This window comes from Histomonas meleagridis (genome assembly GCF_020186115.1).
Source record: "Histomonas meleagridis strain 2922-C6/04-10x chromosome Unknown contig_4, whole genome shotgun sequence".
In the NCBI taxonomy this organism is placed as follows: Eukaryota; Parabasalia; order Tritrichomonadida; family Dientamoebidae; genus Histomonas; species Histomonas meleagridis.
In genome coordinates this window covers 231,220-248,398 of record NW_027150883.1, presented here as the reverse complement: position 1 = coordinate 248,398, position 17,179 = coordinate 231,220, and the positions used below count along the sequence as shown (strand labels likewise).

Here is a 17,179-nt window from a genome sequence, read left to right as displayed (position 1 = left end):
TGTTTAACAACGAAATAAAGTGAGATGTGATTGCAATTTTAAGTAAGAGTGAACATAAATGAAAATTTCTCATTCCATTTGGAAATTTGAGATATGGAGTGCCCCAATTTTTGACTATCTTTGTCAATACATTTTATGCAGAACCAACTAAATAACCAAATACAGAAAATATTAAGAACAATCAAAATTCTAAGAGAAGACTTAAACACTAGAGACTTAGAACCTTCTTACCTTGAATGGAGTAAAATCCTTGAAAAAGCACCAATTTTGGCTTACCATTTTGAAGATGCTATAGCTTCAATTAGACCAGAACTTAAACACTTTGTAGCGTATCCTACAAAGTATGAGCCAAACGCACCAAGCTTTTTAAGTTCTACAGATATCCCTGAATTAATTTCTGATAACGCTCTTTCAAAGCAACGTTATCAAGAACAAATCTTTGAGCATGGGTTAGGAAATGCATCACCTGCAGAACGCGAAAGTATTCTTTCTGATCAAATCTATGATCATAACATGTTCTGCGAAAAAGCATTTAATATGATTAAAAACATAATTGATGAAAGAAACCTAAACGAAAAGTTCTCTGATTTCAAACAAATACCTCGAAATAATACACGCGATTTTAGCACGCTTGAAGCCTTAATCAAAGATTCACATGGAGTTCTTCCACCAAAAACAACTTAATTATTATAAATAAACAAATAACATTGGATTATTTTTAAATTTTTCAACATTAATGAAATAATTTTTTACCAAAAAATGACGAATATATTGTACATATATGAGTTGAATTTGATGATGGGAAGTATGTATTTAGATATATTTTAAGTTTTTGATGAATAAAGTTTTTTTGTTTCATTAAACAAGAAAGAAATACGGGGCACCCCATTTCTATATGTGTCTTCCAGCAAAAGATGTTTTCAAACAACTTTTAGATCCTTTAAAAGAGAAATATGATGCGACGCTAAGAGTTGCTGTATCTACGTTTATAACTGCAATTAAGCGTGATGAGCATATTTTGATATCATATTCGCCAGATATAAAACAAAATTCAATTTGCCGTTTTATAGAATATATTTCTTGTGCTCTCCTTCCTTTATCAATATCAACAATCGAACTTGATGGAACAGTACGCCATAGTGGCTACAAAGAAAAGTTTTTTACAAAGCAGCCAAAATCAAACCCATCTAAAGCTCCAAAAGAAACTTTATCTCCTTTTACTGAAAATGTTTGCATTGTTAAAAATTTCGATGAAATTGAAAATGATTCAATAATAAAGGTAATGAAAGAACTTGAATTTCCTGTGGGAGAAGGGAGTAAATCTGTTCCTATCCCTTTCCTTGTGGTTGCAATTGTTCCAGAAAGTGTTCATCTTCCAAGAAACACAATAGCTCAATTTGCATTTCATATTAATCTCAAAGAATTAAATCTAAAATTTCCAGAAATAGAATCCCCTCTTTACCAGTCGTATGATTCTCTTGTTCAGTCCACAATGATTCCAGTTTTCACACATTACGATATTACGACTTATACATCAAAGCTTATGTTAAATGTGGATTGCAAGCCAATGTTGACATCTTTTTTAGATGTAAAAACAAAGCTTTTACTAATGAAAGCAGTTGAAGATTTTGCGATCTTAAATGGACGTGATTTCATCATTCCTGATGATGTTCAATCGATATTTTCTGTTCTAGTTTCTCATAAGTTTCTTCTCCCAGGATACACAAGTTTCGAGGCATGCGTTGCCTTTGCAAATTCCATACTTCAAGTTGTTCCAGTGCCCGTTTGACGCACTTTTTAACTGGTGTACAGAAAAGTGTCATTTGAATTATAGATGAATTCTCTTTGATCAAACATATTGTTGTACCTATTATTTGACGAAAATCTTTTCATTTGTTATTATATATAAAAAACATCATGTTTAAGTTTTATTTTGACTATTTCTTTTTAACCTTTTGATGGTGCCTAAATGTTGTTTCAAATATTTCCTAATATGATTTAGAAATACATGAATAAAATTCATAAATATTGATTCACCAATATTCAACTATTACTGTATTACCAATAAGTGATGCTTCCAGAGTGTGAATGGATAATGCTATCTGTAGGCTGATCGGATAACATCATTTCTTCATTTCTCCATAAATTTATTCGATGAGTGGTTTATATTTCCTATTATAACTTCAAAAGTAGATTAACAGAATATTGTTGTTTTGTGATTTGAAAAACAGTTATTCCTGAATATAATAACAAAAAATGAAATGAAAATTTTTTGCCGAATCAGTTTGATATGTTTCAAAAAGTTGCATTTGAATGCGGACATTAATGTTTTGAATATTTTAGTACATATATCGTTACATAAAACGGTTATATAATCAGGTAATGTTTTAATAACAACAAAAGTTCTGTTCATTTTTTCATCAATTCCACGGGCACCAGTGGCGGGCTGTACTTTTTTGGCAAATTTATAGGATTGATAGGTGTTACTGCTGGAGCTCTTGCCCTGCATACAGGTATTTTCGGCAACATTTTCGGCGCGATATTATTTTCGATCTTTCCCTTTGTCGCTGTACTTTTATTTGTTGCCGCTGGCCGAAACCGGGTTCCACCAATTGGCATATTAGAACCACTTCCAGCGTTTTTTCCAAACAATTTCATTCTGAACAGGAATTTATGCTTTTGAGCCTGCTTTGGTATTGTACCATTCTTCCATTCGTAGTTACAGTCATAAACAAATCCTTCTCTCAAAAAAAGATCATGAAACATTTTTCGATAAAGTGAATAATCAGGTTCTTCATCGAAGTCAAGGTTACGGACAAGCTCTAAGTATTGGCAAAACTCTTTTGGAATGCCTTTGCAAAGATCACTGATTGGCGTTTTTTCTTTGACTTTAAGAATATGATCATATTGCGTCTTATATCGATTGTTGCTTTTCAGACCCATCCACGGAAGACTTCCTTTAAGAAGGTATACGAATACATAGCCAAGTGATTCCAAATCATCTCGACGTGATTGTTCGCAACCTGAAAGAGCATGAATAGATGCATAACGCGCAGTGCCGGTAAGAGATTTTCCTTCTGTGTATGGAATATGTTGATGTGTTTTGGGATCACAATATTTCTTGGAAAGACCAAAGTCAATTAGAAACACTTGGTTCGATTTTTCATCAAGACCCATGACAAAGTTGTCGGGTTTGATGTCCCTGTGGATATATGACCTCTTATGAACAAATTCGATACTGGATATCATTTGATCTGCTAACATAAGAACTGTTTTAAGTGAAAGCTGATGATAAGTTTCATGAATTTCTTCGAGTGATTTCCCTAATAAATCTAATACCATGATGTCATTATTATTTTGTGTTCCAAACCAGTACATATTTGGAATATTTGGAGACCCTGAAAGTTCTTGATAGACCTTGGCTTCAAATTTTAATTTTGGTGAATTAACTTGGTTATCTTCAAATTTTGCTGCATATTTGCGTCCATTTGAATCTTCACAAATAAATATCTTACCAAAGCTACCAGCACCAATTTGTTGCCCAAAGCTATATTCTTTATTAAACGAAGTTTCTGAACCTTTCATTTCGATTTTAAAAAATGTTATAAATATCCAAAGCCCAATTTTGAGAGCATTCAATTTTGAATTCCATTTAAACCAACCACGAAAAAATGGAACATACATTTCTCGGCATATTCTAATTTTTTATCAAATATATCACAAAACAATATAATACTTTTATTGCTAGAAGATAATTATATGTTATTTTTGATATTATTAGTCGTTTCAGAAGAATAAAATCATTTGAATTATATAAATAACGGAATTATAAACGAATAATTCAATTTTCAGTGTTAATCGACCGAACAGAGGGCATTTAAAAACTGGAATTTTAAGCCGCCGATGATGCGCTTTTTCAATGTTTTTAACAGCCATGCCGCAGCTAACTGTACGCCGCTCATAAAAATAAAGATTTTTGAATTTAAAAATTGAAAATGTTGATAGGAAATTGAACTAAGCCGATAGATTAATGAGCCAAAAAGCACAATTCCACTGCCCTCTAAAAAACAAATTTATTTATATTTAAGCATAAGTTAATATTAAAAAAATTCAACAGCATTAGTATATGAAGAATAAACTAAAATTCTTTTTCATGGAATTAATAAATCTAGAAGCATTAATTTTTTGCCAATCATTAATAATTAATTTAGGAAAACTAACAAAAATTTGAAGTAAGAGGCTGGTTGGTTCTAGAAGTGAACTTAAAAATAAATGAAAGTAATTTGTTGTTCAGGATCAATGAGGGATTCTCAATCTAAAACCAAAATATTGACAATGTTTGTTCAAATGCAAAATACGTTATTGAGAAAATGAATGAAGAAACAAAAGATGATTCCCAGACCCAACCAGAAACAGAAGATGAAAATAATAAATCACATTTAACTCCTGATTTTTTCTACGATGATTTGGAGTTACTTGAACAATCACCAACAAAATCACAATTTGATGATAATTATCAAATATCATATGTATATGGATTTGATTTAAATAAGCGTTACAATGCAATTCCTGTTGATGAAGATACACTTCTTCTCTCTGCTGGTAATTTTTCTTTTTTTCTTGATATATCAAATAGTCGAGAATATATCATTAATGGTCATGACAAAGGTGTTAACTGCATTGCAGTTCATCCTAAAGGTAAATATGTCGCAATTGGAGAAATTGGTGATAATCCTTCAATATATATTTATCAATTTCGAAATAAGAAATTATATCGTATCCTTAAAGGTGGGACTGAATCAGCATTCACAGCCCTTAACTTTTCAGCCGATGGTACCATGTTAGCATCTGTTGGTACATATCCAGATTACACATTAACCATATGGGATTGGGAAAAGGAAACATTACTTCTTCGTTCAAAAGCTTTTTCACAAGATGTATTTCGGGTCACCTTTTCAGAGACACTTAAAGGAAATCTAACCACCTCAGGTGTTGGCCATATTCGCTTTTGGGAGATGGCACACACATTTACAGGCCTTAAGCTTCAAGGCGAAATCGGAAAATTCGGGAACATTGAAATATCAGATATATCAGGATATTCAATGTTTCCTGATGGTAAAGTATTAAGTGGAAGTGAGAATGGTAATCTTTTGTTATGGCAAGATTCCATTGTTAAATGTGAATTTCGACGATCTAATGGTAAGTCATGTCATAATGGGATGATTGAATCCGTCTTTCATAAAGGCCATGACATAATCACTGGTGGAAAAGACGGAGTAATTCGAGTTTGGGACTTTTCCACCATCGATACAGCCGAAACAGATGACACCACAATACCTGTTAATTTAACCATGAAATCGAAACTTCGAATTAATGAAAATGCATCGATTAAATGTATGCATATGTTAGGCAATGAATATTTAATTGTTGATTCTAATTCTGGCATATATAAAGCAGATTTAAGTAAGAAAGAAGTCACTAATATCCAAAAATTCCATTCTGGATCAATTAATACTATTTCATTTTCACCAAATGAACCAATGTTTGTTACAGGTGGTGAAGATGGATATCTCCGAATATGGGACATTAATGAGAACAAAATGATCAATGAAATTAAGTTCGAATGTAGTATTACAAAAATATATTGGCCATCATTAGATATCGACATGAATGGCACCACATTATATGTTGGGTTTAAAGATGGTTGTTTACGAGTATTATTAATCGGTAAAAATGGAATAATATTAAAACAACCATTAAAGCCTCATACTAAAGCTATACGTGATATAGCTAAATCACCTATAACAAAAATGTTAGCGACAACAGGTGATGATGGATCTGTTTTTTTCTTTGCGATCGAAAGCGAATTAGTACCATTAGGATTCACATATATAAATGGTAAGAAACCGAATACTAAAGAAGAGATTACACAAGCAGCAATCACTGGAATACCGATTAAAGATGATAAAGAATATTCGAAAGGTATACGAATTAGATGGAGTGATGTCGTTAGTATTGAATGTAGTGATGGTACTATAGCATCAGTATCACCTCCTTCTTTAATACCGAATGATAATAATGAATCTTATTATTTAGATATACCAATAGAAATATTACAAAATGGAAAAATCGACGAAGATATTACATCATTTTGTATGAGAGATGAAGGTGACGTAATCGGTAAAAAAGATGGATGTATAGTATTCGATAATTATAGTAAGAAAATTCATTCTTCTGCAATTACTGCTATTGCATTTTCAAACGATGATATTTGGTTAGTGACTGGTTCTTCGAATGGAGAATTATTTTTGTTTAAAAGATCTCAAATTAAAACTCGAATTTTCACGCCATTAAATCTAAAAGATATTAATATGGAATTAATACCTAAAGTGAATGATATTAAAAAAGATGATTATTCAATAGAAGAAGAAAAACAAAAATCGGAATTAGATAAAAGAATTCAAGAAGCAGAAAAGAAGAAGGAATTAATCAAACAAAAAATCGAAGAGAAACGAAAAGAATTTAATAGTATTGTCGAAGAAAATAATAAAGCGCCGAATTATATGAAACTTGGATTAGAATCATTTAAGATAGATCCATTTATGTATGATATTCAAGAAAAGAAATCGAAAGAACTTGAAAAAGATGCATCGAATTCGACAATGTGGGAAGCAGAGAAAAGTCGTGTTTCATTAAATAAAGTTAAAGAACGACTTTTACGTAATATTGAAGAAGAATCATTTAAAGTATCGACAATTAATGGGGAAATATCTGTTGAATCATTTCGTATTATCAAATTAGATTCCGAAGTTATTGACTTAATCCAAACAGAAAGTAATACCAACACAAGTATTCAATCTGATATCGAATCATCTACAAATGAAACTTCATTAATTGATTCATCAGAAAAATCGATTACTGAGAAAACGGATTTAATATCAATTTCAACACTTGATAATAATACTATTAGAAACAAACGGAAAACTTTTAGTCGATTAAAACCAATGAAAAATATTGTCCATACACCAAATGAACATTTAAAAATGCGGCAAAAACGTGACGAACGGAAAAAGGCTATAATGGATATGAAGCCACCATTAAATTATTCAGATCCAGATGATTTACGTGCGATTGAGATCGCAAAGAATACTATAGGTGATTATAAACTAAAAGATGATTCTGAATATATTGCACCAGAAGAAGAAAGAATTAATGCGACTAAAAAACGTAAACAAATTATGCGAATACAAAACGCAATTCAAGATTTGAAATTAAATTTCAATGATAAATTAAAGAATTTATATGAATTAAAAACAAAATTAATTAAATCAATTAATGATACAAATCAAGAATTAGAAAACATTAACTTAACTATTGGAACAGAAGATAATGAATTTATTAAATATCATATTGATAATAACTCAAATATCGTAAAGAAATCAAATGAAAAAATTCAAATTAATTTACCAACACCTGAAATTTTATCTTTTAATGAACAAGTTGCAATTGCTGCTAAGAAACGAATTGATTTACAAATGAACAAACAAAAACAATCATCGAATATAAATCGAAGGAATTTAATGAGAAATAAACAAAATAATATAATAATAAATAAAAAGAAATCAAATAATCAACAAAAATATTCCGAAATAGAATTAATTGAACAAAATGAAATGAAAATTAATTTAATTTATCGAAGAAAAACTTTAATTTCTAGAATTAAAAACGCAATTAAAAAATTCGATCAAAAAGTTGTGGATTTAATACATGAAAAAGTTTCTGTTAATGCGACAATTGAACTCGCTGAATTAAGACTCGTTTTAATGTATCGAGAATTTAAACTTTTGGCTAAACTTGAAATGAAAGATCATGAATTAAATAGTAAATTAAAAGAACAACAAAAACTAATGAATGATATCGATGCTAAAGTTGAAAAACAAACAAAAAATTTAAAAAGACAAGAACAATTAATTGAAGATGCTCAAAAAGATTTACGTAAAATTACCAAAAAATTCGATTTGTTAGTTGATTCATCTTCAAAATTTCATGATCAATTACAAAAAATTTTTAGTTTTAATATTAGAAGAAATGCTAAGAAAAATGAAAGCGACGAAATTGACGTGGATATTAGTACGCTTGACGTGGACGCTGTTAAAAAGATGTTTGAGGCCCAATCGATGGAGAAAGAAGAAGACACTTGTCCGCAAGGCTGTGACCCGGCACTTTTCGATAAAGTTCTCGATTTGAGGGAGTCAAAAATGGATATCGTCGATAAAATAACCGCCGCGCAAACTACTAAAGAGAAAATCAAACATGAATGTGACTCAATACAATTCAAAAGAAAAGGATTAGAAACATCTTTCTGTCAAATTAAACAAGAATTTGAAGAGTTCCAACATGAGAAACAACGACATTTAAATGATTTAAACTTTTCAATGTCATTACAGTTTCATCAAATACAAAATCTCGAATCAACAGAAGTACAAACACCTAAAGGCACTACAATTACTAAGGGTTTACCGAGTGATTTAAGTCGATCATTAGTATTTACAAATTCTGGATTAAAACGATTACAACAACAAGAACAAAACTTAAAGAATGATAGAGCAGCATGTATTACAATGATGAAAGGCAACATTGCCAAGTTCCATGAAGATCAAAAAGAGAAAGAAAAGATCAGACAAATGATTGCGGCACAACAAAAGAAACTTTTGGACATTCAGCAACTTAAATTTGGGCAAAGCGTTGACTTAGTCACCTTAGAAAGCATGAAAGTTAATCCCGAAGCCGACAAAATCAAAGAAACGATTAAAGAAGTCGAAAGTAAGCAAAACGACGAAATGAACAAAATATTAAACAAAATCGAAGAGGCGAAGGAGACACTGAACGCGGAGATACAACGTAACACTGCGCTGCTGAACAACTTGGCGACGCTGACCGAGCAGCAGAGCGAAATAGAGCACGTGCTGCAGAGCCCGAGAAGAAACCAAACAGCGGACGAGTTCAAGCAGGACTTGGGGCTCGCCAACCCGGACGAGCTGCTGTCGGAGTACGTGAAGAACGACGAGCTGATCGATAAGCTGAACGAAGAAATTGGGCTGCTAAAGCGTAGGTAAATGTTTTAAATTTCTTTTGATATGTTCGCAAACGTTGTGTGATGATGCGAAAGTATAAAATTTGGAGTTTTGGATATTGAATATATCGAAATGCGTATGCGAAATTTTCGAGATGCATTTGCAGAAATTTGAATATACATAACTATTCAGGTAGATATCATTAAAGATTATGTTTCAGAGTTCATATGCTCATTTAATTGAATTAGATAAGCCTGAATCATGATATTCAACCTAATTTAAGTCCGTAGTTTTGATTATGCTCTGGACGAATGCACATGTGCATTTGAAGCATTGATTTATATACCATTTTCTTCAAATTTGGAAACATTGTTCACATTGATACGAGAATTGTATCCAATTATTTAATCCTCACATTATTAAAAAAGTATGTGCCTTCTTATATAAAAAATTTTTATATCATATCAAAATTAAAATAATTGATTTTTATTATATATTTGCATTATAACCAATTATTTTCATCTTCTTTAACAATATCTGCAACTAAATAATTCACATTTTCATGTTGTTTTGTACTTGATGTTGTTGAATCTTTGAAGTGTAATTTTGAAGTAGATTAATCTTTTTTATTGTTATATTTAACTAAAAATATAACGATTCCAATAATTATCAAAACAAATGCAATTGATCCACAAATTATTCCAATAAAAGCTGGTGTTGTAATTCCATTCGATGATACGAATGGTTTTTTATTTGGATATTATGAATATGATTTCATAAATATACAATGATACAAATCAATATATTGATATAATGAGTGGAACCCAAGAAACATCATTTGCACCTTTATGGTAACATCTAAAACATACTATGAACCTTCATAGTATTGAACACTTTGTTTTAACTCACAAAAAAATATCTTGTCGAACAAAAAATGTTATTATCACAAAATGAATATTAAAAATAATAATAATAATTAAAACATATTTTTTTCATCATAAGTAAGCTCATTTATTGATTTTTTCCTGTACAAATATATACAGATTGGATTAAAAATGGGTTTCAGCCTTCACATTCCTGATGCATTTCGCATTTTTCTCCTGGAACACACTTTTTATCGTTTTTGTAGATCTTTTAAAAGTGAATACATCGGTTTACGATTAAATTCAATACAATTTAAAAATATGCAAAAAATCATTGTAATTGGAAATTCTGGAGCAGGTAAAAGTACATTTGCACGAAAATTAAAAGACAAAACAAATATTCCATTATATTATTTAGATATGTTATGGCATAACCCTGATAAAACAAATATTTCTCGAGAAGAATTTGATATGAAACTTCATGAAATTATTAAAAAAGACAAATGGATTATTGATGGAAGTTATGTAAGGACATTAGAAGCGCGATTAAAAGCATGTGATACAGTTTTTCTTCTTGATTATCCATTGGAAGAATGTCTACTAAGCATTGAGGAAAGGGTTGGTAAACCACGTGAAGACATGCCATGGATTGAAAGCGAGCTTGATGAAGAATTTAAACAATGGGTTATCAATTTTCCCAAAAATCAATTACCAAAAATATATGATTTAATAGATAAATATCAAAGAGACAAAGAAATCATCATTTTCAAGTCAAGGGACGAATCAGAAAATTATTTAAAAAGCTTATTACTTTGAGAAATAACTATAAATAAAGCAAAAATTTTTAAATTTAAACATTGAAATGTTTTTGAAAAACGTTATCGGCGTTGGAGCACGTTTATAATTAATTTTAAACGTAAATTTGTAATGGAAGAAATTGAAGAACTTGGTCAAAGAATATACTCAATTCAACAATGTATTGCTTATATAGCAAACGGAAATTATGATAAAGAGCTTATCAATCAAATGACATCAAGAATTGAGCAGATAGAAAATTTGTTAACTGAAATGGAAGAAAAGGTTGATTCACAACTTCCATTATTAAATGTAATTCCTGACTTGATTGTAGATATTAAAAAAATGTATGAAGCATGTAAACAAATACCAGAAGCAGAAGAAGCAAATATTCAAATTGCACATCTCCCACTGAAAAAACAAGAAATCATACCTTCCGAACCAGCTCCAAGTTCTACACAGCAACCTCACGTTTCAAATCTACCTCTCCCTCAAAAATCAAAAAGAACATCTAAAATACCTCAACAAACACAGAAACCTACAGATGTGATAATAAGACCAGCTACTGAAGATGAGGTTCAATCTGCTGCTCGGTATATCAATTTTAGGATTAAAATTGATAATTTGAATTCTTGGATAGAAGAACTTAACACTGTCATTAACAAAAAATATGCGTTACTAAAGACAACAAACCCTAATAAGCTTCGTCAACAATCAAGATTGCTTTTTGATAGATACAAAAATGAAGAACTTCCTGATGATGATCGAATATTCTTTACTCAGGAAGACATTAAAGATACTTCATTTAAGCCATCACACCGTAAAATGTTGATAGTATTGCAGAAGATTGGAAGAATCACACAATCAACAGATTCTGGCACGTGTAGGTACTTTATCAAATAAAATGTTGTTTGTGTCGCAAAACTTTTTATTAGAATTAAATGCAAAAATAGACAAAATTTTGAACTCATCAAAAAATTACAAAAAATTAAAAAGTAGTTCTCCCGGGAGGAATCGAACCTCCGTCCCGGGATTCAAAGTCCCATGTGCTAACCATTACACTACGGGAGAGAACTGAATACAAAGGTAATAATTTGTATGAATTATATAAAAACAATAAAGATTGAATCAGAAAAAGTTTTTAAAAGTATCAAAATGATAAATTGTGATTGAAATATATTTATTAATTTCAAAATAATACACTTTAACTAGTTATTTGGCGAAGTTCATCTGCTAATTCCTTCCGATGCTTTTCTTCATCTTCTGTTAATTTAGCCTTCTGTGACATCATAGCTAGCTCTCTGTTTATTTCTACCTTCCTTTGCACTAAAATTCCTGAACTTTGCATGAATGATTGTGAAACTGTTGCTGATAATGCTCGTTGTTTTTCTTCTGGTGGTTTATCAGAATATGTATCACAAAATCCGTAGCTGATTGCACGTGGTTTTAGTTTTTTAGCCAATGTAGGAGCTATGTGGCATTTTAATCTTCCTTCTGTCATTGGACGTGCACCGATTTCTTCTAGTTTTAAAGATTCCAGAAAGCACTTCATATATTCCTCTTGTTGTCTGATCGATTCTATTTCAAGAGTATTATGTACTTCAAGCAATCTCATTATTTCCAAAGTCTTGATTTGATTTGGTATCATTGAATCTTTCCGTATACTAATCATTTTTGCCTCTACTTTTTTTACCTGTTCCTCCACTTTTAGATGTGTAAAATATAATGTTGCTGGATCTGTTTCTTCTTTTATCATATGTACGGGGTGCCCCAATTTCAAATTTGGGTTAAAAATTAACTGCATTTTGATTTTCGGTTTGTTGTTTTTGATGAAATTTGAGTTGTCAAATCATGGTGAAACGCATTCTTTAAATTCATTTACATTATGGAGTTGTTTAAAAATTTGTTATCATTTCTTGTGTAATTTTGGTCAGTATCAAATTTCGATTTGATTTCAATCAAACTAAAAAGGTGTTATTTTTTCTTTGGCAAAAAGCTTTTCAAACAATTAAGTTATGATGATTCACTTTGATATTTCGTGTTCAAACAATATGTAAGAAATGAAAAATTCGTTTGATACAAGTTATGACATCAATTAGAGAGTTGTGGGCGGACCTTTTGCATTGTTAAAAAATGTGAAAATGTGTTTAACAAGAGTGTTTGGCGCTGATTTGACTATAGTTGCATCTATTTTTTGAGACTAAATATTTGGCATGAAAATTTCTATTAAATTATGTGGCGATTTTTTGAAATCCACTCGGACCAAAAAAATTGAATGACAATAATTTTTGTAGCCTTGTTTGGTCGCTTATGTTCAAAAAGTTGGTACGATACTTTAAGGTTGCACCAATTGGATATGTTTTTTGCCCAAATCAATGCCGGAGCGTTTACCACTATATCACATGTCTCGTGAATCTGTCAGTTTTAAAACCGTTTTGAAAATATCCATAAAAAATTTTACTAAAATCAAACAAAAATTAAATTAATTCCTCAATTACATCAGAAGATTCCGAAACAAAAGACGAAGACTCAGAGAATTCGAATTTTAGTTCTTTTTCTTCTTCGCAATGGACTTTTTGCGTTTCTTTAATCACGTCGCTCGTATCTCCGAACAAGAAGTCGGTACTTTCGGAGTCCAAAAACTTATTTTCGATATTTTCGACATTTTCTTTGTTACCGTTATCCTCTTTTTTGGATGATAATTCCGAAGTGGAACTTTCTGTTTCGCTTATTTCATCAATGATTTCTTCGAATTTCTTTTTCATAGTTTTCGGTGGTGTTATGTCACTTGAATGCACAAGAAAACCTCCAAGTGTTTCATCTTCTGTCTGCGAAGAAGTTGATTCCAAAATTAACGCATTCACTATCTTTTGTATGTTTGATATTTGTTTGGTGTTATCGTTGTAACTTTTAACACTTGGGATTTCATCTTCGCTACTCAGTGGGATAAGTGATGGAATTGAAAGTGAATCAATTGAAGACGTCGAAGGATTTGATTTGATACTTTCATCTAATTCGAATGAGAATGTCGTTGGTATTGATGTAGCTGAATGATGTTTAAGTTGTTCACTTAAATGTAAATCAGATTCAGCATTTATGTTTAAGAGTTTTGACAATATCTCACTTTCAGATGATGCTGTGTAATTACAATTCCGTAATGATGACTGAATGTATAAATATTTGTCAAGTGATAACATAGGATAGAATAAACGTTCGCCGTGACGTTCATGAAGCTCTTCAATTTCGGAGGTTAAAAGTGTCGCGCGTTTGATTTCTTTTGTTGATGTTTGATGTATAAAATCTCGAATTTGCATCTGCTTGAAAATGACTTCGAATTTACTTGTGTTCATGGGCGGGCTTTGATAAAAAACAAAGTCCTTGCGACGTCGTGTGATAAGACTACTAATTGTGTTTTGTGCATTTTCAGCATTATGAAGAAGATTTTGAGTAGATTCTGTTAAAAGAAAGATTACATGGCCATCCTGATGTCTCCCAGTACGTCCCATACGTTGTATAGTACGAACAGGTGATTTTTGCGCATCATAACATATGATAAGATCGACTTCACCTATATCAAGTCCTTCTTCTCCTATGGATGTTGATACAAGTGTATTATATATACCGCGTTTAAATGCATCCATGACTTTTAATTGTTTGGATTGATTTTGACCTCTCATATCAGACTTAGAAGATTGGCCTATGAACTCTGTACACTTAACAATGTTCGATGAAGCACTAAGTTTTTGCACAATTTCAGATACGATTTTTCGATAATTACAAAAAATGATAATTTTTGAACTAACTGAAGATTGAAGAAAATTAACAACGATTTCAGTAAGTTTCTCCATCTTATTATCTACTTGTGGAAGTCTCTTAGCTGTTTCAAGTAATTTTCTTAACTCATCAAATTGTTCATCGCCGTTAACGTTCTCTGTTCTGAGTAAATCCGTTAATTCTCTCACAAAAAGTGGAATTGAATACCCTTCCAATTTTTCTCTTAAATTTAAAATTCGAATTGCTTGAGTTATTGGATAAGAAGATTTATCAGGTAAAGGAGAAGCTAACAACTTCGTAATCGAACCTTTTGTAGTTCTTAAAGGGTCCACATGAGAAACTAAAGAAAACTTTCTTAATTCAATTAAATAAAACTGAAGAATTGAATTAAGTCTTGCTAATAATTCTTCAGTACCTTCAGCGTTAGGAACAATTTCGCTTTGAATATCTTTGGAATGAATATATTGCGCACAATCATTATCATCTCTGATTTCGATTTTATGTATAAGAAGATTGTAAATAACTTGCTGGACATCACTAAATGTTGATCCAGGTGTAGCAGTCAGTGCTACAACGCGGAAAAATTTGGTGACTGATGCAATTTGACGAACCACAACGCAATAGGAATGGTTTCCACTGGCTCTGTGTGCTTCGTCGACAACCAATAACACAATTTGAGTCGTTGGACATATCCCTTTTTCAATATCTTTTTGAACTGTTTGTGCAGTTGCAAAAAAAACTCGTGCTGATTTCCATTTTGATGCCCTTGTCTCAGGTAAAATCGCTCCCGTAATTTCGGCAATATCACTTTGAACTATTTGTGTTGTTTCTTGTACGCTTTTCATTTGTTGTGAGACTAATGGACGTGTTGGTGCTATAAAAATGATTTTGCCGGTCGGAAACCATCGATAATAATTAAAAATTAAAAGTGCTGCAATAAATGTTTTCCCAAGTGACGTTGGTATAATCACCAATGTGTTAGCTGTAACTGCTGTTAGTGCTATTTCAAATTGATAATCTCTACGACTAAAATTACTGATATAAATAAAAGTTTGAGATGTTGTAGTGTCAATTGGAGGATATGTGGCATCAGCAGGTCGATTATTTTCAACTGGTGGGAAATCTTTGATCTCTTCTGGTTCTTTGTTCTTGAGCCAAGGGAACCGGCTTCCCTTCCTCCTCATTCAAACAGCATTGATAGTGACCGTTTATTTGAAATAAAAAAATTCTATCGGTGGGGCGCACCAAAACCAGGCAAAATGGAGAGTACAAACGAGACAAAGCTCTTTAGACCTTGGAACTTTTGGTATATAATTCCTGACCGGTCAACTAATATAGATGCTAATTGGCGTGATTTTTTGCATTCTCTTTGCTCTATAGAATCTGTTGAAGATATATGGTCAACATTAAACGCAATTGAACCAGCTCATAAGCTCCCAAAGGGATGTAGGTACTATGTGTTTAAGAAAGGTGTTTTACCACTTTGGGAGGATCGTTCTAATATTAATGGATATGAAATCTCAATTGAACATCAAATTTCAGGTTCTAAGAAAGCTAATGTTACTGAAAGGTGGATTGACGTGATCCTTGCATGCCTTGGTGAAACTTTAACACAATCAAAACTCGTTAATGGAATTGAATTTAGCGTTCGTGCTCAAAACTACAAGATCGGAATATGGACAGCTCCATGTGAGGAAGAGGAGGTACAATCCATTTCAGCTGATCTTAAAAAATTAACAAACTGGCAATCTGAAGTTAAAGTTATTCAAATAAAGAACAAATGAAAATTTTCGTTATTTATCTCGAAATCATTTTCCAAAATAGCCAAATTCAAAAATATGTTTTCTATTTGATAATTTGATAATTTAATAATTTATGCTTTCCAGTTCGGTTCTGCATAAAGCATTATATTTTTATAACTAAAAGCAGATATATATAGTGGGAAAATACAAAATTTCCATGTTTCTTTGATTTTAAATAGAATTGAATGTGTTCTTCTATAATAATTAATTTTATCTTTTCAATACACCAGTTTTGACTCATTTTCTTTCAGTTTCAAAATTTCTGATATTAAACTATACTTCTTTCGAATTCAATGTTATTTAATTGTTTTTTACATATAAAGAAATAGGCTTAAAACCTGTTCTTCCCAACAAAACTAGTGTTTTAATTTATTAATTTATATGTCAATTTGACTGAATGTTATCTAATTTATCATGAATAAAAAATGCAAGAATACATTTTTAAAGTGATGGTTATACTTTGTTTCCCTAATTTTTCTAAAGTGTTAACTCATTAATTCATGAAATTCATTCTCAAGCACAGACCAATTGGAACCCATTCATGGCTTCGGTCATAATTTCAAATGCTTATATAAAAGTGGTTATAAAACATGCTTCGTAGAAGAAGAAATGATGACCTTGAACGATTAATTCCACCTAAAGAAAAGAAAATTAGACAGAAAATTCCAGGCCAAGCAGTTAAATCTATTATCATCGCAATTTTAATTTGTTTAATTGGTTTCATTTGTTTCTCATTGTTCATATTAACTATTGTCGACCCTGATGGAAAATTAGGTACAAACGGGAGGTGGGCGTTCTTTGTTTTTGGACTTCTTACCCTTTCTTCGGGTTCTTATACATTGTATTTGGCCTACAAAATATATACTGAATG

General features: G+C 31.3%; 8 protein-coding genes across 8 annotated transcripts; 5 read left to right on the top strand and 3 right to left on the bottom strand.

The window, feature by feature from the left end:
• Nucleotides 1–135: 135 nt before the first annotated feature.
• Nucleotides 136–684, top strand: GO595_005845 (uncharacterized protein; the record flags this gene model as incomplete). Its single annotated transcript, XM_067919132.1, has 1 exon — nucleotides 136–684. One exon carries the CDS (start codon nucleotides 136–138, stop codon nucleotides 682–684), a length of 549 nt encoding a protein of 182 aa, XP_067773881.1.
• Nucleotides 685–895: 211 nt separating this feature from the next.
• GO595_005844 (MoxR family ATPase) lies at nucleotides 896–1,789 on the top strand (the record flags this gene model as incomplete). Its single annotated transcript, XM_067919131.1, has 1 exon — nucleotides 896–1,789. One exon carries the CDS (start codon nucleotides 896–898, stop codon nucleotides 1,787–1,789), a length of 894 nt encoding a protein of 297 aa, XP_067773880.1.
• A 620-nt stretch (nucleotides 1,790–2,409) lies between these two features.
• On the bottom strand, nucleotides 2,410–3,585 carry GO595_005843 (CK1 family protein kinase; the record flags this gene model as incomplete). The annotated part of the gene is made up of 1 exon (XM_067919130.1): nucleotides 2,410–3,585. The coding sequence occupies one exon, from the start codon at nucleotides 3,583–3,585 to the stop codon at nucleotides 2,410–2,412; it is 1,176 nt and encodes a 391-aa protein (XP_067773879.1).
• Nucleotides 3,586–4,370: 785 nt separating this feature from the next.
• Nucleotides 4,371–9,116, top strand: GO595_005842 (cilia- and flagella-associated protein 44-like; the record flags this gene model as incomplete). Its single annotated transcript, XM_067919128.1, has 2 exons — nucleotides 4,371–6,746; nucleotides 8,169–9,116. The coding sequence occupies 2 exons, from the start codon at nucleotides 4,371–4,373 to the stop codon at nucleotides 9,114–9,116; spliced, it is 3,324 nt and encodes a 1,107-aa protein (XP_067773878.1).
• Nucleotides 9,117–10,864: 1,748 nt separating this feature from the next.
• Nucleotides 10,865–11,635, top strand: GO595_005841 (spindle and kinetochore-associated protein 1; the record flags this gene model as incomplete). Its single annotated transcript, XM_067919127.1, has 1 exon — nucleotides 10,865–11,635. One exon carries the CDS (start codon nucleotides 10,865–10,867, stop codon nucleotides 11,633–11,635), a length of 771 nt encoding a protein of 256 aa, XP_067773877.1.
• A 301-nt stretch (nucleotides 11,636–11,936) lies between these two features.
• GO595_005840 (uncharacterized protein) lies at nucleotides 11,937–12,404 on the bottom strand (the record flags this gene model as incomplete). Its single annotated transcript, XM_067919126.1, has 1 exon — nucleotides 11,937–12,404. One exon carries the CDS (start codon nucleotides 12,402–12,404, stop codon nucleotides 11,937–11,939), a length of 468 nt encoding a protein of 155 aa, XP_067773876.1.
• An 805-nt stretch (nucleotides 12,405–13,209) lies between these two features.
• On the bottom strand, nucleotides 13,210–15,690 carry GO595_005839 (Type III restriction enzyme, res subunit family protein; the record flags this gene model as incomplete). The annotated part of the gene is made up of 1 exon (XM_067919125.1): nucleotides 13,210–15,690. One exon carries the CDS (start codon nucleotides 15,688–15,690, stop codon nucleotides 13,210–13,212), a length of 2,481 nt encoding a protein of 826 aa, XP_067773875.1.
• Nucleotides 15,691–15,765: 75 nt separating this feature from the next.
• On the top strand, nucleotides 15,766–16,290 carry GO595_005838 (eukaryotic translation initiation factor 4E; the record flags this gene model as incomplete). The annotated part of the gene is made up of 1 exon (XM_067919124.1): nucleotides 15,766–16,290. The coding sequence occupies one exon, from the start codon at nucleotides 15,766–15,768 to the stop codon at nucleotides 16,288–16,290; it is 525 nt and encodes a 174-aa protein (XP_067773874.1).
• Nucleotides 16,291–17,179: the final 889 nt, after the last annotated feature.